Source organism: Dasypus novemcinctus, chromosome Y (genome assembly GCF_030445035.2).
Source record: "Dasypus novemcinctus isolate mDasNov1 chromosome Y, mDasNov1.1.hap2, whole genome shotgun sequence".
Taxonomy (NCBI): domain Eukaryota; kingdom Metazoa; phylum Chordata; class Mammalia; order Cingulata; family Dasypodidae; genus Dasypus; species Dasypus novemcinctus.
Genome location: NC_092216.1, coordinates 10,087,851 through 10,112,477, shown reverse-complemented (window position 1 = coordinate 10,112,477; position 24,627 = coordinate 10,087,851). Strand labels below are relative to the sequence as shown.

Below are 24,627 nucleotides of genomic sequence, written 5' to 3'. Positions count from 1 at the left end.
AATTCTCATCTTCACTTCAGACAGCCAGAGTGTCCCAGGAACCTATCATGAACCTTCACTGGAGGCCCTGTTTTGCAGCCTGCCCCTAGGAATATGTTCTTGTACATCCCCACCATCTCAAGACAATTTTATAACACCTCATCCTATTTTTAAAACATATTTTTACTTACTTTTAAAGATACTTAGATTACCTAAAATGCTACAAGAGAAAATATAAGGTATTCCCATTTGCCCCATACCCATACTTTCCATTTTTCTCCATATTAACAACTTCTTTCATTAGTGTGGTACATTCACTGCAATTGATGAACATAATTTTGGAGCACTGCCACTAAGCAGGGATTATAGTTACACTCTATCCCACTGCATTCTGTATGTTATGGCAGGATATATAATGGCCTATTTCTGTCATTGCAATGTTATTCAGGACAATTCCAAGTCCTGAATATGCCTCCCCATTTTACACCTCTTTTTTTCTCTCCCTAGCTTTAGCAATCTCATACTATTTACAGATATCTCTTGTTGGTTCTTTTCCCCTAAAGATTTCTGACTAATATGTAAGTTACCACCATACTAAATGGTGAAAGGTTGAAAGCTTTCTCCCTAAGTTCAGGAACAAGACAAGGATACCCATTCCATCGTGCTATATTGCATTTTAACTGGAGGTTCCACTCAGATCAATTATGCAAGGAAAAGAAATGAGAGATCCAAACAGAAAAGGAAGAAGTAAAACAATTCTATTTGCAGATGACTTGATCCTATATGTAGAAACGAACACAAGCCATAAGGAAGTATTACAGATAAAAAATTCAGTAAAGTTGCAGAGTAGAAGACTAACATGCAAAAATTACTTATGGTGTATAATATGGCATATGGTATATAATTACTTATGGTATATAATGGCAATGAACACTATGAAAAGGAAATTAACAATACCATCTATAAGAATAACACATCTAGGAACCAATTTAACACAGAATGTGGAAGACTCAGACATTTAAAACTTCAAAACATTTCTTAAAGAAATTGAAAATGTTCTAAATAAATGGGAAGAGATCATGCATTCATGGATTGGAAGACTTAGTACTATTAAGATGTCAATTCTATCCAAAAGAATGTAAGATTTAATCCAATTTCTGCACTGGTCAAAATTCCAGCAGCATAATTTTTAGAAATAGAAAAGTCAAACCTTAAATTCTATGAGATGTAAAGAATCCAGAACAGGCAAAATAATCTTGAAAAATAACAAAGTTGGAGGTTTCATGCTTCCTGATTTCAAAGCTCACTAGAAAGCGAAAGTAATTAAAATACTGTTACTGGCACAAAAATAGGCAGAGAAAGCAATGGAATAGAAACCTACATATACATGGCCAATTAATTTTTGAGAAGTAGGTCAAGGACACTCAATGGAGAAAGAAAGTTTTTCCAACAAACAGTGTTGAGAAAAGTAAACTATCAGATGCAAAAAAAGTAAGATGTTTGATCCCCTTCAAGCGCGTACAAAAAAAATAATTCAAAATGGATGACTCATCTAAGTATAAAAGTGAAAGCAAAAAAAACTTTTAGAAGACAACATGGGAGAAACTCTTAATGAGCTTGCATTTGTTAGTGAATTTTTCCTTCTGACACCCAAATGTATGAGCAACAAAATGAAAAATAAATAATTTGGACTTCATCAAAATTAAAAACCTTTGTACATCAAGGACCATTACTAAGAAAGTGAGAAGCAACCTAAAAACCGGACAAAATAGTTGGAAATTATTTTAAATGAAAATTATTCAATATCTGGAATATGCAAGAAAACTTTTACAAATGAACCACAAAACGACACACAGCCCATTTAAAAATGAGCAAAAAAACTGAATAGATATTTCACTAAGGAAAACAGACAAATGGCCAATAGGCTTGCAAAAGAGGCTCAAAGTGATTAACCTTTAGGGAAATGCAAATCAAACAACAACAATATATCTTTTACAATTAGGATGGTTATTGAAAATATAAAAACAAATGTGTTGACCAATATGTGGAGAATTTGGATCACTCATGCATTGAAGTTGAGAAGAAAAACTGATATTACCTGCTATAAGGAGTTTGTCCCCTAAAAAGTTAAACATGGATAAAGAATAGAAGGGAACTTTTAGGTTAAATAATATATATGAAAAACCCATTGCTAACATACTTAATATGGAAAGACTAACAACTCTCCTCCTAAGATCAGCAACAAAGATGCCTGCTATCACCACTGCTATTCAACATTGTCCTAGAAGTGCTAGCCAAAGCAATTAGATTAAAAAAAAAAAAAGATTCAAAATGCATAGAAACCAGAAAGGAGAAATTAGAACTGTCCTTGTTTGCACATACAGGTTTTCACATTTAAAAAACTCCAAGAAATCTTTGAGAAAGCGAGTATAACTAAAAATGAATTCAGAAAACTTATGGGTACAAGACCAAAACACAAAAATAGTGATTCTATATATCAGCAAGCAGCAAGGTAAAGAGAAAATCAAGAAAAAAATTCCATTTAATCCAGCAACTAAAAGAATAAATTTAACCAAGTACGTAGAAGACTTTTAAAAACATGGAAAAATACAAAAGCACTCCTGAGAGAGGTCTGGAAAGAACTTAAAGAAACCTAATATACAGAAGCACACTCCATGCTGATGGATTCGAAGACTAAAAATTGTTAAGATGTCAATCCTACCCAAAGTGATTTACACAAAACAATCCCAGACAAAATTCCAACAACCTTCTTTGTGGAAATGGAAAAGCTAATAACCAAATTCATAAGGATGGGCAAGACACTGTGAATAGCCAAATTCATCTTGAAAAAGAATAAAGTTGAAAGACATTTCTGATATCCAAACTTATTACAAAGCTACAGTGAACAAAACAGGGGCCCAGGGAAAGATATACTGACCACTGGAACAAAATTCAGAGCACAGAAAATAAACCTACACATATAGCTACTTGATTTTTGACAAGGGACCCAAGCCACTGAATGGGGAAAGAACAGTGTTTAACGAACAGTGCTGAAGAAAACTGGATAGCCTAAGCAAAAGAATGAAAGTGGATCTCTACCTCACAACACAGACAAAAATTAACCCCAAATAGACGAATAAACCTAAAGGACAAGAAACAGAAAATAAACTGGACTTCATCGAAATTAAAAAAAACAAACACACACCACCTTGTGTGAATCCAAATACAATCAACAGATTTGTAAACTATGTCTGCTAAGGATTTTCTAACTAAAATATTAAAAGAATCCTTATAAGTCAACAACAAAAAGACGTAGGAAAAAAAAAAAGGCAAAGGACTCAATCGTCTCTGAAGATTTAGAATGGTCAATAAATAAGTACATGAAAAGATGTGCAATATCATTAATTATGGAAATGCAAATGAAAAACACAATGAAATTACCACCTCACATCTACTAGAATGACTACTATTAAAAAATGGAAAGTAAGTGTTGAAGAGGTTGTAGAAAAATACAAACGTTGGTACATGGTTGATGTGAATGTAAAATGATGTAGCTGCGCTGGTGGTTCCTTAAAAATGAGGAACCACCACAGCAGACATGAGCTAGCAATCCCACTTGTAGGTATATATACCAAGGAATTAAAAGCAGGTATTTGTACAACTATTTATCCACACTAATGTTATATAAAAATGCTAATGTTATACAAGTATAGTCAAAAGGTGGAAGTAACTCAGCTGTCCATCAACAGATGATTGGATAAATGTTAAACAAATATGCTAATGTTATACAAATATAGTCAAAAGGTGGAAGTAACTCAACTGTCCATCACAGATGACTGGATAAACAATATGGTATTATTCTGCTGTAAAAAGAATGAAATGTTGACACAAACTATTACATAGCTGAACTTTGAAACCATCATAAGAGAAATAAGCCAGACATAAAAAGACAAATATTTCATGTTTGAACTTATATGAATATTTAGAACAAGAAAGCTCATAAAGACAAAGTAAATTATTGGTTAACAGGATCTTACAGGAAGAAGTGTTACTGCTTAATGGGTAGAGTTTCTGTTTTGATGGAATACTTTGGTGTTGAAAAGCTCTGATGGAAGCACAAAAAATTTAATTGTCATTTAATTCTTCAAAATTTTAGACGAGAAAATCTTATGAGTCAGATATATGTGTACATCATCAAAATAAATAATAATAAATTGGTAGAATAAGACAGGAAATCCCAACTTAAAAAGACATCCTTAATATATTAAAAATACATCCTTATGAAACATATGCAATTATATACTATCATACAGTTGTCCACTGCTTCACTGATCTCATCTCCTAATCATCTGCTCTATTCACTGTGCCCTAAGCACATACATGTCTTTCCATTCTCCTTTTTAGGTCAAGGAGATTTGTTTCCCATAACATTACATTTGTTCTTCCTGCTCCTTATAACACAAGCTGTTCCCCATTTACACATTATTTATTTATTCCTCTTTCTTCCAGGTATTTCATAAAAATCACCTTTTTAATGAAGTCTTTTCTGATTATCATATATGAAACCAAATTCTAGTTTACAATAAATAGTCCCATGTCACGAATTTTACATGGAATTGATTGCGTCATTTAAATAAACCACACTACCTATAACAACAACAAGTTATAAGGCTGATGTCCTACTGAATTATTTTGATCAGATATTTTAAAGGGTTTGCTAAAACATACATCTTTTAGATGAAAATGAATTCATAAGTAATAAAATAATTAATGCATTACAAATTAATGCTGCTAACTTTGTAGAAAATGAAACAATGTAGATGTAAGTTGAACTTGTTAAATAAAAGTTTCCTAAACATCAAGATAAGATGTAGAAATTAAAACTCTTTCCTTATTTAACTTCGGGTATACCTGAATTATGGAATTACTTTTGTTCAATATTTACTCATTTTTACTTAAAAGAATAAGGTCAACCTTAATGATTACTTACTTGCTGTGACAGTGCAGAAGTAAGTCAATAATGAAAGTCTGCCATGCCTTTTCTTTACTAAGTGCATCTAAGGCTGTCGGAATTAAAGCAAAACATAATGTCATCACTTCCAATGCCTCACAGCAAACCTGTTCATCTTCCATGTCTGGTTCATTATCTGTACTGTTGTTCTGAAAATTTTAATAGGATAAAATTATACACATATACATTTATGGAAAAATTAATACCTTCTATAAGCATTTAAATTGTACTTCCTCCCTAAAAGCCAGGTTGCCTCAGCTTCTTTATCTGCAACTTTTGAGGCTTTTTGAATATGTTCCAAAGAGGATTAAAAGAGGTATAGTGAATGAATGCCATGTATCACTTGATTCCTTGTTTTCTTCTGGATATGACTGGTGAGTCTCTACATCAAGTATAATTTCTTCCTCAAGAATCACTCTAGCACTGCAATTTGGTACTTTGATCAATTCTTGAACTGAGCTTATCTAAAATGTCATTTTATTTAAAAAGCATTTCCTTACAGAAATTTTCAGTAAAGACATGGAAGACTTCTCTAAAATATTCTCAAGGAGATGGCAAGTAGTTTTTATCAGGCTCTACTCAAATTGTAATAATATTGTATAAGTCTGGAACAGAACAGGACTACAGTATTTCCTGAGTGAATATTTAACACTTAACTGATAGGTTCTGGGGGATACCAATATATTCTCTTAAAAACTAGAATTATACTGTTCATAAAAGAGAAGCTCTAATGTGGTACGGGTAGGTTCCCATACTTCACTTTCTCCTACCTAAAAAGAAGTAGCTATCAGGGATAGGAATATAGATGGGAAAAGAGTCAACTAACCTGTCTATCAACCTGCCATTTCTGAAAATAATTTATCTCAATAGAGATAATACCTCAATGGTAGATACTTTTTCTGCTTATGTTAGCTGGAAAAATATGAAATAATGCTATGATTCACAATGGGTAGTTAACCAAATTTTCAAAGTACAAAAAGATGAAGAATAAAGAATAAGGGAGGAAACAAATTCATTATGGGTCAAGCAAATCTGACCCACATACAAAGTGAAAAAACAATTTTCATTAAAAAAGAAGATACATGGCACAAATAGTCCTAATACATAAAATTTCATATATTCTCATCTTAACTACAACTACTAATTAATCTTAAACTAAGTGACTCAATCTTTAAAGAGGACAGACATGATGAAAACAAGTCACATGCACAAATACACATTTACTTATAAGGACTATATTTCTATAATAATTCTTACCATTTCATATATTTTAGTAATTTCTTCATTTGGGCTAAATACTAACTGTAATGCCCCACATCCTGATGCCCAGATAATTTTCTGTATTGCTCTAATTACACAAGTATCAGGCATATATCTTGAAGCCTGCAAAAAAAAGGTAAGTGCTGAGTAAAGAGTGAATTGAAATAATCAGAAAAACAAAATGTTTCTTTCTTTAAAAAGAAGGAGCAAGAATGGTAAAAAAGAAGTAACATTGCTTCCCACCATGGCTAAGTTTGGAAATTTCTTTTGTCTCATTTTTTGGAATCTTTACATCAAGGCACATAATAAATGTGGATTAAAAGAAGACATGTTTGACAGCAATCACCAACAATGCTCCTGTTTAAGATCTGGTTCTGTTATTTTTCATAAGAACTTTTAAAACAGTAGAAAGATTATTCAGCCATTTCACTCCTAGGTATATACCCAAGAGAAATGAAAACATATGCCCACAGAAAACATTTTTGACTTGCTCATAAACATTCATAGAAGTTTCAGTCACAATATTAAAAAACTTAGAAACATTACAAGTGTCCATTAACAGATGGACAGATTAAATAAAAGTGGCATAGCTATATAATGAAATACTACTCAAAATGGAATGAACTATATTAAAGCATTAATACATAGAATACACTTTTACTAAACTTTAGCTAAAAATAAGAAATTAAAGTGATTGGGTTTAGCCTCAAGTTGTGATAAATTTTATTTATAAGATAATAAATTCAAAACTATTAAGATGAACTATACAGGATATCATATTTTCCAAGTTGAATGCTAACCTCATCAGATATTTGCTGAGCCAGACGTATTGATACATTTCTAAGCATGCATTCAGATGAAGGATTAGGAATGCTCTGAAGGGCACTTTGTAGCACCACTGCTTGATCATGAGTAACTTGATTAATCTGAAAAAAACAAAACAAAACAAAACAAAACCTTTTCTTGAAGTAAAAATTTTACATTTCATTTAATTCCAAAAATAACAAAAGCAAAAATTAAACTATTTGCTCCTTAGCCACCATCACCACTCCCTGACATACATTACAAAAATTATTTGCCAACATTATTAACTAACTTCTTTAATTGTTCTTTGGAGAGTAAACATTCCTTTGCAAACTCCAGTTCCAGATGAAATCAATGCTGTTACTACACCTGGGCCTACCTCACTTCCGGTTGATAAACGACACATCACATCGAAACTTTTACTTGTTCATAGGCAGAACCTTATCCCATTTCCCTGAACAAGAGTTCGCTAGGCAAACCTTGATATGACCAGAAAAAAATTTGAGGATATCAGATAAGTCAACAGCCTTTAATTTCTTATCACCGAACTTAAAAAAAATTTTTTTATATCACTCTCACTTCTTTCCCCTAATTTAAATACTAACATCTTCGTATTTAAGATGTTTTCTATTCTGTTCAAGATAATCTTGATTATCTATGCTCTAATACTGAAATTTCTCATAGCTTCATGTCCCTATCTTGATCTTTTCAACATCTTTTAAGAAGGGTCTACTTTTAAAAGCAGGTGTTTAAAAAACGCAGAGACTGGAAAGGAGTTCCTACAATAAACAGGGTAGAGAAGGGAGAGAACTGGGCAGGCTTTGAGATGCCTCCTTCTCTTCCCAACCTCAATAGGATATGTTATGTAAGTATTAATTACTTCAATCATTCACTAAATATTTGAGGGTCTCTCTGCTAGGAGGTACTACACAAGATTTTATATTAAAAACTAATGAAGCAGAGCAGGTAATAGTATAAGTTTTGTAGCCAATTTACTCCTCTTGGTTAGACGTACAGATTATATTTATTATTTTAGGCTTATCATTTGAAAAATGAGAAGTAATCAGTGTCACCCAATTAATATGGCTACCTAGATGAAATGAGATAAAAGTATAGCATGGTGTTGGGAACACAAGAGATAATACGTTTTAACTATTATTGTTTTAATTCAGACTTCCAATTAAAGCAGAAGGGATTCATGTAATCTGTTAACAATGCATCTTTAGCCAACACTGGCAAAAAGTAGATGCAAAATAAATATGCAGCATCACCCAAGAATTACTCTGAAGAAATCCTGGCCATCATATTTTATATGCAATACTTTAGTATGATTTTTAAAAACAACCACAATAATATTAACAATATCAAATATCCACTCAGCATCCATATTTCCAGATCAAGTCCAAAAGCAGACATACATATATACACCTGTTCTTAAAAAAAAAAAAAATTCAGTCAAAATCTCAGTAAAATAACCTCTTATAATGTAAATAAAAGGACTCAGATTTTAGTTAGAATTGAATGCCTGGTTCAACCTTTGTATCAGAAATCTCCATGTCCTGACAAGTTTGGGTAATGTGGATCAAGAATAATACTAGGGCAAATACAGACCTGTTATATTCATAAAGGCTTAAGTTGCTCATGGTGGTAAGTGAGGTAGGCAGCAAGCTAATTAAATGTTCTCTTTTGTAACTACCTATTTTTATACTAAGGTATGAGTTACATGAGATCATAAGGAGTTTTATGAATCTTTTAAAAACTGGAAGTAAAACAGGACTTAAGGTGACATGGATATCCTTGGAATTTGTAATGTAGTCAAAGGAATAATGTAGCCAAATATCAGTTACACTGATATTTAAGATCACTTAATAAAACAAAATATTTCTCAAATGATAAACCACACTGAACTGACCTTGCATTCTTGGAGAAAAGTTTAACATTAAAAAAAAAGTCGTTTCAAAAGATTGGAAAAATGTTATTACCGGTGTCACAGGATTTGCACCATCTACATCTAGCTGACAAGCTTCTGCTACAGCTCGAACATGACCATACCCAATGGCAGTAAGCAACAGTTTGGCTATTTTAAGAGCATTGAAGTAGGCACCCCTTCGAGTTTCCGTATCTGTATTTGGTAGGAAGTTGTTTTTTGTTAGCATACTCAAAACAAGGGGTAAGCCACCACTTTTCAGGAAGTGAATTTGAAAGTCAGAGGAATCATCAGCCAAAGGTGCAGCAGCAGGCATTAATAAGGCATAAACAACCTAAAAAGAGGGGGAGGGAGGAAATTATGTTAAAAGATGTAAAAGTAATTTAACAGCTTCTATTTATTTCCCTACCATTGTTGCTAAACTATTCTTAACCATTTCAAAAGAATTGGTTACAAACTTAGTCATGTTCTTCACATACCATAAACTGTGAAAATTAAATTTTTGAAAAGGATAAACAAACCTCTGTGAGATACAGCACTTGGGAGGCTGAAGGACCAAAGAATAGTGATTGAAGAGATGGACCAAGGCTGCTTTCTCCCAGTTTTGCGTGATCTAAACAAACAGTTCTTAATTTTTCTATTGTTGTGCTATCTGGAAAGAAAAAAGAAAAGAAAAGAAAAGAAACCTAAAGTAAAATATAATTCATCTGCTCCCAATATTCCACTTTTAAATTTTTAAAAGAATTATCTTAAAAAGTGAAAAATCAATATATTCAAGCTGAGTTACTGGCTCAAGCTATACAAAACATAACCAGAACTGTACTGATAAATGATCACCCAGGAATCTTTAATTAAGGAAAGAGCTTTCTATTCAGAAACCTCAAAAAAGATGCTATTTTTCTTCTGCTGAAGACAGAAAAAAAATACGCAGCACTGAAAAAGTAAATAATAATTCTTGGGAAACGGACTTTGGCCCAGTGATTAGGGCGTCCGTCTACCATATGGGAGGTCCGCGGTTCAAACCCCGGGCCTCCTTGATCCGTGTGGAGCTGGCCGTGCGCAGCGCTGATGGGCGCAAGGAGTGCCGTGCCACGCAAGGGTGTCCCCCGCGTGGGGGAGCCCCACGCGCAAAGGAGTGCACCCGTGAGGAAAGCCGCCCAGCGTGAAAAGAAAGAGCAGCCTGCCCAGGAATGGCGCCGCCCACTTTCCCGTGCCGCTGACGACAACAGAAGCGGACAAAGAAACAAGACGCAGCAAAGAGACACCAAGAACAGACAACCAGGGGAGGGGGGGAAATTAAATAAATAAATAAATCTTTAAAAAAATAATAATAATAATTCTTTGAAGAAATGCATGCAAATAACAAACTCCTTCCATCAAGTTCTCAATGATTTGCTCCCCATGGCATTAAGTATGAACTGTTTTTAACTTTATTGAAAGGATAGAGTATTTCAAAAGAAGCTACATTTTTTAAAATTATTACTTTTTTTAAAAGATTTATTTTATCATTTATCTCTCTCCCCTTCTCCCCCGTTGTCTGCTCTCTATACTTGCTTGTGTTCTTGTCATGTGGCACCGGGAAATTGTGTTGCTTTTTTTGTTGTCATCTTGCTCCGTCAGCTCTTAGTGTGTGCAGTGCTACTCCTGGGCCGGCTGCGCTTTGTTCATGTGGGGTGGCTCTCCTTGTGGAGTGCACTCTTTGCACATGGGGCACTCCTTATGTGGGGGACACTCCTGTGCGGCATGGCACCCCTTGCACATGGCAGCAGTGTACGTGGGCTAGCTCACCATACAGGTCAGGAGACCCTGGGTTTGAACCCTGGACCCTCCATATGGTAGGCAGATGCTCCATCAGTTGAGTCACAACCACTTCCCAGGAGCTACATTTTAAAAAGCAAAGCCCATTATCATTGTGGCGACATAAGACATTCCTGGAAAACTCTCCGCAAAGAATCAGCAAATGAAAGGACAAATTTCACTTGTTTAAAACTCTGGAGAATGACAAAATGGAGAAGCAATCTACAAAAACTGAAATGAAGAGATTGAAAAATAATCTCCAAGAGCAAGCAGGAAATTTCTGTCCTGGACACATAGGTCCAAATTCCTCCTCATCGCTTGGTCTCACACAGGTTGGGTGAAGCAACACAGCGTGAGTTCTCCCACAATGGAGGGATCCTATACAACACAGCAATGAGTTTAATCCAGAGCATATCTAGGCAGAGGGACTCAAGTCCACAGAGACCCAGTGCTGAACATAAGCTACTAAGTCATGCGGCATATAAAAAGGCCCTCAGGGGAAAAAGAAAAAGAGAGAGCCCTCAGGAGAACTTTTGGCAAGAGGTGCACTCAATCAAGTTGGTACCTTTTCATGTTAGTAGCTTACAGACATAGGTTGTATAATACAAACCCTAGAGTAACCACCAAGAGAGTGTTTAAAAATATATAGAAACAGAAATAAGAAGGGATAAGTCAGCTACCTCACAAAAGATAAACACAATAAATGCAAAATGGACGGAAATGGAATGACCCACTTTTCAAAGACTGACCACTTCTGGCTACCCAGAGAAGAATAAACCTTCATGGGGAAGAAACTGGAGGCATAAAAGCCTAGCAGGGGAAAAAAAGGAGGGATAGTAGTGGTTAAGCTGAACTGCCATATGACAGAATGGTTCCCAGAATTGAAAAGTATAAAGAAAAGGGCACTGTGAATGAAGGAGAGAATTTAAACAAATCAGAGGATCTGGTGGAAAAATTCCGTGCAAAAACAAAGAGACGAGATCGAGATTCCAGGAGAAGAAACAGAGGAAAGGAAGTTTCTTCCAAGATGTGAAACAACTACACAAAAAAAGTTCAATATTAAAAATTGTAGTGCATAATCAGGGCAAAAATCACATGAAGAGGAATTGAGAAAATCTGAACAGTTAAACACAGGCTACTCTACATGTCTAAAAGAAGTTGGAATAAACATAAAAAAAAAAAAGAGAGAGAGCATCAACACAAAGCCAAACAATAAAATGCCAGACAGGAGGAAGAAACTGACTTTCAGAGTTAATTCACCAAGATGATGAGACACTCAGGCATCAGCAAAAAAAAAAAATCCCAAGGAATAATAAGAAACACGAAGGAAGATATGGCTCAGTCAAGGGAAAAATTAAAACTTCAGAAGAGCACAGAATTTGGCATGGTTAATTCAAAGAAGTTGAAAGAACTCTCCTAATTTAATTCAAGGAAATGAAAGAAAATATGAATAAAGAGATAAAGGTTATTAAGACAATGTGTATGCACAAAGAATTTTAAAAGTACAAAAAACATCTAATATAAACTGAGGATGAGAGTTGACAGTATTATTTAAATAATCTTTCATCAATGTAACAAAGAAAACTACTGTTATATAAAAAAGTACAATTACAAAAACTGCTATCATCAATTTTAAAAAATGTTTCATACCAATACAAGGTGTTTGATGTGGGTTGGTATATGGGAATCCTATATTTTACACATTATTGTTCTATAAAGCCACAATTTCTCTAATAAAAAACTTAAAGGAAAAAAAAGAAAAGAAACAAGGAAAGAAATTATTGGGATGAAAGGCACAATAAGAATCAGGAAACTATTACACCCATTCATCTTCCTTCTCCCTCCACTGAGAACCTCTGGAGGCCACTGCCTTTATATCAATGATACAAGTTCTTCCACTGCTAGAGTAATAATAAATCTATAGTAGAATAATAATAAGCCTATTTAGTACATTGTTCATTCCCCAGTCTTGAGGTTTTTGGGATGGGGATGCCGACTCTGTTTCTAACTAAGAGGGGCCTTAGATCCCATGGGGCAGATGGATGGGACTATATTGCTTGCACTTGCAGACTCTCTCTGTTCCTTGGGATGGAGTTGTCCATTATCATCTCCTTGTTATTTGTCGGTGGTAAGTCCAATGAACTGGAGAGTAGGTGTTGCAACTCTGCTGAGATTCAGGGCTCAACAAGAACATTAACAAACTAATGACTTAAGTTTCTGGGACATATATTTAACAAGTATAGTGCTAATTATAGGTTCAAATAAAAAGGACAGAAGAACCATGTGTAGTGTAACTATAAATGAGTCTAACCCTGCTACAATGGTGAGCATAAATTCCAAAGTAAGGCTCTTTGGCAGGGTGCCAAATTCCTAAGCTTGTTTGTCTTGCTTATAGTGTCCAGATGTCTCTAAAGCCCTCGGGAGCCCCATTGTTTGAGGCACTGTTTACTGTGGCAGTCAATGAGATCCTGCTAAGAAGACAGAACAGCCAAAGTCATACAATCAGAGAAAGAGGTAAGAGAAAAGAACAGAAAAAAAACTGAAGGGTCTCGGGGACTTGGGAACAGGATGAAACACATACACGTGTCCTGAGTATCCTGAGAAGAATAGGGAAAAGTGGGAGAAAGAAAACCTGAGGAAGTAATGGCTTCCCAATTCTTATGAAAGACGTAAATGTACATATCCAAAGGGCAATATATTACAAATAGAATACATTTCTGAGAAAAATACTAATAAGAAAGTCAAAGGCCAAAGATAAAGAGAAAATTCTGTAAACAGCAAGAAAAAGCCGATTAGTCACATATATTTAAAATGAAAGGCTGGAAAAAAATATTCCGTGCAAATAGTAAGCAAAAAGAGCTGGGGCAGCTATACTCGTATCAGATATAATAAATTTTATGTTGAAAGTAATTATTAGAGACAAAGAAGGGCACTATATACTAATTAAAGGTGCAATCCATTAAAAAGAAATAACTATCAAATTTTATACAAGAGGAAAACTCTGCAAAACTGAAGGAACAAACACCTGTATAATAATACGTGAAGACTTTAAAACATGACTCTCATCAATGCACTCAACATCAAGAGAGAAAATCAAGAAAGAAACAGAGAACTTGAATAATATGATAAAAGAACTAGACATAACAGACATAAACAGAACGCTGCTCCCCCAAACAGCAGGATATACATTTTTCTCAAATGCTTAGGGATCATTCTCTAGGATAAACCACATGCTGGGCCACAAAACAAGTCTCAAGAAATGTACAAATACTGAAACTGTACAATGCATCTTTACTAAACATAACAGAAGGAAGACAGAAATCAATAAAGATAGATAACCAGGAAATCCAGAAATACGTGGAAGTTAAAAATAGAAAGATATGGAAGTTAAATAACATACTACCACAGTCAAGGAAAAAATTGTAAGGGAAATCAGTAAGTAAATATCTCCTGCCAAGTGAAAACAGGAAGACAATATATCACAACTTATGGGATGCAAAGAAGGTAGTATTGACAGAGAAATTTACAGCCCTAAAAGCAAAAATAAAGGAACTAGAAAAAGGACAGCAAACTAAACCCAAAGCAAGCAGAAGCAAAAAAACAAACCAAAATCAAAACCAAATATTCAATCAGTAATAAAGGAAAATGCTCTAATAATGACTGAAGTGATGAATGCACAACTATATGATTACAGCAAATACCAGTGATTATACTTTAGATGAACTGTATACTTTATTAATATGTATCAATAAAATTGATTTGCTTATTTTAAAAAACACAGGAAGAAAGAGCTAGAAATCTAAGACCTAACTGCACACTTCAAGGCACTAGAAAAAGGACAGTAAACTTAGCTCCAAGTAATGAGAGGCCAAAAAAAATTACAAAAATTGAGGCAGTAATAACTAAAATTAAACATAAGAAAATAATACAGGCCATTAACAAAATAAAACCTGGTTCTTAAAAAGATCAATAAAATTGACAAATGATTAGTTAGAATGGAAAACAAGAGAAGATACAGATAAATAAAATTAGAAATGAGTTATTACTACTGATCCCCCAGAAAAATAAGAGGGTATGAGGAACAACTGTATGGCAGAAGATAACCTGGATGAAATGGACAAATTTCTAGAAACAGAAGAACCACCTACACTGACTCTAGAAGAAGCAGAAGATCTCAATGAACAGACAATTTCAGCGAAGAAATCAAATCATTTATCCAAAACCTTCCGAAAGTGAAATGGATGCACAGGTGAATTCTACCAAACATTCTAAAACAATTAATATCAATCCTCTTCAAACACTCCCCCAAAAAACTGAACAGGAGGAAATACTACATAACTGATTGTATGAAGCCCACATTACCTTCAAACCATAATGATACTATAAGAAAAGAAAATTAAAGACCAATTTCTCTTATGAACATAAATCCAAAAATCCTCAACAAAACGCAGGTCAAATACAACAGAACAACGTTTCTTGATAAAAACAAGACAGGGATGGCCACTGTCTTGTTAATTAAACTTTGTACTGGAAGTTCTAACTGGACTAATTAGGCAAGACAAATAAATAAAAGACCCTCAAATTGAAAAGCAAGAAGTAAAACTTCCACAATTTCTGGATGACATGATTTTATATATGGAAAGTCTAGAAAAATATAAAACAGAGCTAATAAATGAATTAAACAAAATGGTGAGATACAACATCAACACCCAAAAATCAAAATGTATCTATACCTTAATAATGAGCAATCTAAGCAGGAAATCAAGAAAAAAAAATCTTTTTATAATAGCAATTAAAAGATATAACTAAGAATAATTAACCAAGAATAAAGGGCTTGTACACTGAAAACTATGAAACATTGCTAAAAGAAATCAAGAACTAAATAAATGGAAGAATATTTTTGTGTTCATGACTTGGAAAACTATACATCATTAAGACAGCAATTCTATCCTACATGATTTACAGATTTAATGCAATTCCAATCAAAATCCTAAGATCTACTTTGCAGAAATGGGAAAGCCAATTATCAGATTTATTTACAATGGCAAGGGGCCCTGAACAGCAAAAGAAAAAAAAAAATCCTGAAAAAGAACCAAGTTGAGAACTCACACTTCCTGTCTAAAGTTTATTAGAAAGCTACCGTGGTTGAAACAGCATGCCCCATGGATATATCCAATAATAGAATCAAACTGGGAGTTCAGAAATAGACCCTCACATATGTGACCAAATAATTTTTTTTTAAGGAGGTACCAGGGATTTAACTACTGAATTGTATTTGCTCTTCTTTTTTATTAGGCTGCCATATTCATTCAATGGGGAAAGAATAGTCTCTTCAACAAATGATTCTGGTAGAACTTGATATTCACAAACAAAAGAATGAAAGAGGACCTCTATGGCGTATCACATACAAAAATTAACTCGAAATGGATCAAAGATTTAAGAACCTGCACTATAAAATTCCCAGAAGAAAATGTACGGAAGAATTTTCAGGATCTTGTATTAGGCAATGATTTCATAGGTCTTACAACCAAAGCATAAGAAACAAAAGAAAAAATAGATAATGATTTCTGCATTAGTCAGTCAAAGGGGGGCTGATATAAAATATTAGAAATCAGTTGGCTTTTAAAAGGGTATTTATTTGGGGTAGAAGCATACAGTTATAGGACATAAAGCATATAGGACATTTTCCCTCACCAAAGTCTGTTGCTGTATGTTGGAGCAAGACAGCTAGCTGCCAACGTTCAGTCTTTCTCTTCTTTTACAGGCTCTTTGATTCCAGTTTCTTCCAATTATCAGTTGTAGGCTATCAGACTCTCTAGGCTCTGTCTCCCTCCCTGGTGCTCGATTCTCTCCAGGCTCAAGTGCTCTGCTCTCTTCCCTGTGCTTACTTCCTGGGCTCCAGCTCAAAACTACCAAGTCTGTCCTTTGCCGTTATCTTTGATCTGAGAGTCCCCATGAAACAAGGGGCAGGGACTCAATACCATACTGACATGACCCAATAAAAGTTTTTTTTTTTAATTTTCTTTTAAAAAATATGAGTTCCTCATATATACCCACCACCCCTCCCACATCAACAACCTCTTCCATAATTGCGGCACATCCACTGCACCTGGTGAATACATTCTGGAGGACTGCTGCACCACATGGACAGTGGTCCACATTGTAGTCCACACTCTGCCCTAGTCCATCCAGTGGGCCACGGCAGGACACAGTCTTAATGATAATTTAATTAGACACAGAAGAACAGACTAATTCACAAACATAATCCAATATCTTCTCTTGAAAATTCTCTTGAAATTCATAAACAATGTCAAGCTGCCACAATACTTCAACAAAATAAAAAACTTTTGTGCACCGAAGGACTGTGTCACAACAGTGGAAAGACAATCTTCCCTACGGAAGAAAATATTTGGAAACTACACATCTTACAAGGGTTTAATACTGAGAACATATAAATGAATCCTAAAACTCAACAAGACAGACAACCTAATTACAAAATGGGTAAAAGACTTAAAAGGACATTTTTTTAATGATGATATACAAAGCATTAAAAAGCACAAGAAAGATTCTCAAAATCACTGGCTATTTAGTGAAATGCTAATCAAAATTACATCGAGATGTCATATCATAACCATTAGAAAGGTATTAAAAAATAAATAAAATTACAAGTGTTAGAGAGGACTGAGAAATAGGAACACTCATTCACTGTTGATGGGAATATAAATGGCATAGTAGCTGTGGAAGACAGTTTGGAGGTTCTGAATTATATAGGTGAATGTGGATAAGGTGATATATGTTAAGAGATCAGAAAGTAAAAGATAAAGCATAGGTAAGTATAATATACAATGAAGCCTACTGTAAACTGTGGAGTATAGTTAATTATACAGGTATAAAAATATTCTTTCAAGAAATATAACAAGAAATATAATGTACCACACTAACACAAGGTGGTAATAATAGGATGACATATGGGGGAAAAACATACCTAATATATGACTATAGTTAATAGTATAATATTAATATTCTTTCATTAACTGTAATAAAATTACCACACTAACTCAAAATATCAACAAAGAGGGTATATAGGAATGCTGAATTTTCTGTAAAACATAAAAGCTCTCAAAATAAAGAAAAATTTTTTGAAGATTAAAATAGTCCAATAAGTGTAAATTTTGTTTTACATTAGGGTATGCATGACTCTTGAAGAACTCATAGGGATGATACATTATTGAAGTATTATTAAGATTAGGTATGGTAGACTGGAGCTGTAGACCTTAGTAAAACCTATTCTTAATTTTAATTAAGAATTTAATTTTAATCAACTTGTACAGACATAATCCCATTGTAAACAGAAACTTTTATGAGCTTATTTTCAGTAAAGGCATGGCCAAGTATATCAGGATGGGTTTTAATCCAATTACTCTAGGTCTTTTACAGAAGGCCACAGAGAAAAAAGCCAGGGGGAAAAATTTGCAAGTCTGAAACTAAAGGAGTGGAGAAAAGATACCATGTACACTGACATATGACAAAAGAGCCAAGGACTAGGATTGCAAGCAGCCAGCCCCCAAACATCACAGTCTTCAGGGAGAAAGTATCTCCTTGGTGAATAATAGATTTTACACTTCTCCTAATCTCAAAACTCCACGCCAATAAATATTTTATTGTATTTTTGGCTCAAGCCAAAAAAAAAAAAAAAGATAAAAAGATAAGGTAATATAAAATAAAAAAAATTTAAAAAGTAAAAAAAGGTAAAGTAAAATAAATAAAATAGTCATCATGCCTAACGTATACCTTTCAGGAAACACAAGGCAGAATGTTCCTACCGTTAACTATTAAAAAAATAAGGCTTCAACAAACAAACAACAACAACAACAAAAACAGGTAGGAATCCCCCAAATAAGATGGGAGGGGTGAGATAGGACTCTGTCCTACTACAGAAGCATTGAGTAACCAGCAAAAACCAGCAGAAACATTCTTTTCAAAGCTCTGGAAAACTATTCAGAGACTGCAAAAATAGGGCAGATGCCAAATTATGAAAAAGGTATAGGTAACTTAAAATTAGTTGGAACTCATGACATCCTGGCTGGCCTTTCCTTTATCCTTTACCAGCTCAGTAAGGATCCAGACCATGCTTCCAGTGTGAGTACCTGGTCCTGGTTCCAGAAGGAGGGCAGTAATGCCTTTGCATACCGTGGGAGCATATGAGCTTGGCCCAATCTTTGTGGTGGCAGCCTGAAGAACTACATCAAGACACAAGTTATAGACTTACCACCCCATAACCTGTCCTGCCTTAGACGTAGTTCACAGAATTTCCTGAAGAGAAACCGTCAAATCATAGCTGTTAAGAGGTTTCCTGGCTGAGACAATAGAGTGCAGTGCTCAAGCCCATTAGGAAGCAGCATTTCCAAGGGAAGATGAAATATTCAGATGGATGTAAAGAGGGAAATGCGTAGGGTCACGTGTATGCCTGGACAAGATACATAGAAAGTAAGAACCGAAAAACAGCCTACACTTTTGCCTCAACCTATTCCCTACACTCATTTTATGATAGATGAATCTGCAAAGATTGGGAAAACTTTTTTTTTTCCTTTCTTTCTTTCGAAAGCTCCTAGCCTTCAAGGAAATTTCTATCATTATACTACTGGAGATAAGCTTAAGGAAACAGACACTCAGTGTTCAAATTCAAAAGGGATATATTCATTGACTGAAGGGGTACTGATGCAAGTACCATTCTGACTCCGCCCCAGGCATGAGGGGAGGTGACGCTGACTGAAACTCATAGTGCTTGTAAGGACTGGCTTCTTTCCACCTAGGTTGGATGGCAGGTCTAGCCTAAACCTCAGTAGCACATGTGGCAGGGAAGAAGCTTGGGTGACCTGCACGCCCTCTCTGGGAAGATGCAAACCACGCCCCAGAGGCTGGTGTCCATTCTACTCTAGGGGCATAAGCTGCCTCAGGAGCTATTATTCTGTGACTGGAGGTGGAAGCTCCATTTCCCATAAACGGTGGAGGAAGAGACAGATGTCCACTGACCTCAGCTACTAATTAGTGAACTCAGCTGGTTAGAGAATAATCTTAGAGACAGCTGGGGTCTGAGCAGATTGAAGTGGGAAAGTCTGGTAGCCGTCATTTGACTCCACCCCCCAGCATGAAGGGGAGCTGGGCTGACTGAAAGTCAATGAAGTTAGAGACGTGCATCTTTCCACCAAAATCGCTGCAGCCCTAGCCTAGGCTCCAGCCCCACCTCCAGCAGAGAGGTAGCTGGCGGGACCTACACTAGGTTCTCCAGGCAACTGCAAGTGCTCTCTGTTGCCAGAGGCTGAACAGTGGAACATCTAGGGCTGCATCCTTATAACCCAAGAGAACAGGAGAGGAGCTGGGTATCCCTGGCCTCTCCAGGAAATGGGCTGTTTTCAGCCCAAACAGATTCACTGAGTACCTTTGAACCCATCTCCACCTCCATCCCCCACAGGATAGGAGGGGCTAGAGTTGCCTCAATGTCTCAGGTCAACAGTTTAGGGCTGCACAAATCTGACTGTTGGGTGGCTCCACCTCCATCCTCAATAGACAAGACGGACTGTGTTTGCCCAGCCTCTTTGGGTAACTGCAGGTGCTTTTGGCCCACACAGCCTGGTCTGGTAAGTACTTGGGGACATACCCTCACCCCCCAATAGGAAAGGAGGCTGGTCTTTCCATAGCCTTTTTGGGCAATAGCAGACCTTCAGCCTGCATGGACTGGACTACTGGATTCCTATGAATCCACCCCCACCCCCAAAAGGATAGGAGGTTTCTGGTGTCTCCATAACCTCTCTGGACAATGGTGGGGACTTTCAGCCAACAGGGATGGAACTGTAGGGAGCCTATGGATCCAACCCCATGCCTGAAGAGGACAGAAGGGGGCAGGTATTTCCTGAACCTCTCCATGCAATGGCAGGTATTCTCAGCCTAAAGGAACTGAACTGTTGAGCATCCATAGAACTACCCCTACCACCCAACAGAATAGGAGGGAGCTAGTGCTCCTCAGCCTCTCCAGGCAAAGGTGGGTACTTTCAGTTTACAGGACTGAATTGTTGAGCATTTGTGGTTCTGTTCCCACCCCTTAAAGGGCAGAAGGACGGTACTTCCTAAGCCTCTCAGGACAAATGCAGGATATATGGCCCACAGAGATTAGACAGTTGGGCACTCCAGAGGGTCCATTCCCACTTCTGGCAGGGAGAGGGTCTGGTGATACATCAGTTTACCTGAGCAACTGTGGTAATTTTGGATCCACACAGCGTAGATCGCTGACCAAAACTATAACTCCATCTCTGCCTGAGGTAGGGGAGGAAGGGGTGTGAAGCTTGATCAATGTCTCTGGGTGACTACATATAGTCTTTGCCCAACTAGGATTATTATATATGGCTACAGCTCTGTCCCTAACCCTGACAGAGAAGAAAAGTGGTAGAAGCGTCATCACTTTCTGGGGCAACGTGGACAGTTTCAGCCTCCATAGCTTACAATACCAACTACATCCTTGGCTCCTACTACACAAGCAGCAAGGGAGAAAAGATAAGAAGTCCCTAAACTCTTGGCCCAGTGGATAGGGCATCTGTCTACTACACGGGAGGTCCATGGTTCAAACCCAGGGCCTCCTTGACCCGTGTGGAGCTGCCCATATGCAGTGCTGATGCGCGCAAGGAGTGTCGTGCCAGGCAGGGGTATCCCCCGTGTAGGGGAGCCCACGCGCAAGGAGTGTGCCTTGTAAGGAGAGCCGCCCAGCGCAAAAGGAAGTGCAGCCTGCCCAGGAATGTCGCCGCACACACGGAGAGCTGACATAACAAGATGATGCAACAAAAAGAAACACAGATTCCCGTGCCACTGACAACAGAAATGCCTAAACTAAAGGGAGAAACTGCACCCAGAATAAATACATCTAGCAAGCCAGATATGGAACATCAACAAAAAATTACAATCCATACCAAGAAACAGGAAGAGACGGCCAAATTAAAGGAACAAGGTAAGCCTGCAGATGACAGAAAGGAGCTGAGACACTAATCTTAGATGTTCAAACGAGTCTCTTTAATAAAGTCAATGAGATGTTTAAAGTGATTAAGGATATTAAGAAAACATTAGATGAGCACAGAGAAGAATTGGAAAGCATACACAGAAATATAGCACACCTTTTGGAAATGAAAGATGCAATAAATGAAATTAAAAATACACGGGAAGCATATAACAGCAGATTTAAGGAAGCAGAAGAAAGGACTGGCAAGCTAGAAGAAATGGACTCCTAAAGTGAACAAAGAAAAGAACAGATAAAGAAAAAAATGGAAAAATTGAACAGGGTTTCAGGGAACTAAGTGGCAGCAAGAGATGTGCAAACATATGTGTCATGGGTGTCCCAGAAGGAGAAGAGAAGGGAAGAGGGGCAGAAAAAATATTTAAAGAAATAATGGTGGAAAATTTCCCAACTCTATTGAAGGACATAGATATCTATGCCCAAGAAGCACAACGTACCCCCATCCAAATAAATCCAAATAGACCAACTCAGAGGCAGGTACTCATCAGAATGTCAAATGCCAGAGACAAAGAAAGAATTCTGAGAGCAGCAATAGAAAAGCAATACATAACATATAAGGGACACCCAATAAGATTAAGGGCCATTTCTCATCAAAAACCATGAAGGCAAGAAGGCAGTGGTAAGACATATTTAAGATACTGCAGAAGAAAAACTGCCGGCAAAAGATTTTACAACCAGCAAGATTATCTCTTAAAAACTAGAGTGAGATGTCAACATTTACAGACAAACAGAAACTAAGAGATAAAACTAACAAAAAATCAGCTTTGCAAGAAATACTAAAGGGTGTGTTACAGCCTGAAAAGAAAAGACAAGAAAGAAAGGCCAGGAAAAGAGTCTAGAAATGACAACTGTATCAGTAACAATAACTAAAATTGTCAAGTATAAAATGACAGACAAAATGCAAAGAACAAAATGGATGAAGTAAGAACTGCCTTTACAGTAACAACACTGAATGTTAATAGATTAAACACTCCAGTCAAAAGACACAGACTGGTAGAGTGGATTAAAAAAATATAAGCCATCTATATGTTGTCTGCAAGAGACTTACCTTAGACCCAAGGAGACCAATAAATTGAAAGTAAAAGGTTGGAATAAGATATTCCACACAAACAGTAACCAAAAAAAAAAGGCTGGGGTAGCTATACTTAAACCAGATGAAACAGACTTTAACCAGGTTGCCCCAAGATACATGAGGCAAACACTGGCAAAACTGAAGGGATAAATAGACATCTCTACAATAAGAGTTAGAGACTTCAATACACCACTCTCAGCAATAGACAGAATATCTAGGCAGAAGATCAATAAAGAAATAGACAGCTAGAATAATATGGTAAATAGACTAAAACAAATAAACATTTACAGAACAATGCATCCAAAAACAGGAGGATATACATTCTTTTCAAGTGCCCATGGATCTTTCTCCAGGATAGACCATATGTTGGGACACAAAGCAGAGCTCAATAAATTCAACAAAATTGAAATTACACATAGTGGAGTAAAGCTGGAAGTCAACAAGCAGCAAATAAAGGGAAAATTCACATATATATGGTGATTAAACAACACAATCAGTGGGTCAAAGAGAAATTTCATGAGAAATCAATAAATATCTCGAAACAAACGACAATGAGAATACACATATCAGAAATTATGGGATGTTATGAAGGCGTTCAGGGGAAAATTTATAACCCTCAATGCTTACATTAAAAAAGGAGAAAGAGCTAAAATTAATGACCTAACTACATAGCTGGAGGAACTAGAAAAAGAACAGCAAGCTAACCCTAAAGCAAGTAGAAGCAATGAAATAACAAAGATCAGAGCAGAAATTAATGAAATTGAGAACAAAAAACAAGAGAAAATTAACAAAACCAAGAGTTGGTTCTTTGAGAAAATGAACAAAATGAACAAACCCTTAGCTACACTGACTAAAAAAAAGAGAGGATACAAATAAATAAAATAAAAAATGAAAAGGGAAACCTTACTACTGACCCCACAGAAATAAGGGAGATCATAAGAGGATACTATGAACAACTTTATGATAAAAAACTAGCATGTAAATGAAATGGAAAAATTCCTAGGACTGTACTAACAACCTACATTGACACTAGAAGAAATAGAAGACCTCAACAAACCAACCACAAGTAAAGAGATTGAAACAGTCATCAAACAGCTTCCCAAAATGAAAAGTTCTGGCCCAGATCATTTCACAGGTGAGTTCTACCAAGCTTTCAAATCCTACTCAAGCTCTTTTTAAAAATTCAACAAGAAGAAATGCTACCAAACACATTCTATGAAGCCAATATCACCCTAATACCAAAACCAGACAAAGATATCACAAAAATACCAATGACAGGTGATATATAGCTGACAGGGAGCTGTACAGAACATATGTCCAGGGTGCATGGTAATGATTGGATATACTCATAGTGGCAACAATTAAAAACCCAGCAGGGGGGGTACTGGGTTCCTGGCCAGTGGTGCTCTGTCGTGGTCCCTAGGGGAGCAGCGATAGTCTCCCAGGTACAGCGGCGGGGACCAGGAGGGAGTGAGGGTTCAACAGTGAGCCCATGATGCTAATGACTATGCTTGTGAGCTGATAAACCTAAAATAAGAACAAGGCCTAGAGCAACATTGTGCCTGGGAATTTCCTCCTGTCAGCCTTCATGTTACTCAAATGTGGCCAGTCTCGAAGCCAAACTCAGCATGTAAATGCAATGCCTTCCCTCCAGCGTGGGACATGACACCCGGGGATGAGCCTCCCTGGCAACGAGGGACCACTATCAAATACCAACT

General features: G+C 36.3%; 1 protein-coding gene across 3 annotated transcripts in view; it reads right to left on the bottom strand.

Annotated features, from left to right (window-relative positions):
- Positions 1 to 24,627, bottom strand: part of LOC139438386 (ubiquitin carboxyl-terminal hydrolase 9X-like) — a 160,252-nt gene that overhangs the window by 50,271 nt on the left and 85,354 nt on the right. For all 3 annotated transcript variants that reach the window (XM_071213501.1, XM_071213502.1, XM_071213503.1), the window contains exons 22-26: positions 9,503 to 9,633; positions 9,037 to 9,315; positions 7,051 to 7,176; positions 6,248 to 6,373; positions 4,970 to 5,139 (exon numbers count right to left, since the gene is read on the bottom strand). In XM_071213501.1, the coding sequence (XP_071069602.1) occupies positions 4,970 to 5,139; positions 6,248 to 6,373; positions 7,051 to 7,176; positions 9,037 to 9,315; positions 9,503 to 9,633 (832 nt within the window). The remainder of the gene's footprint in view (positions 1 to 4,969; positions 5,140 to 6,247; positions 6,374 to 7,050; positions 7,177 to 9,036; positions 9,316 to 9,502; positions 9,634 to 24,627) is intronic.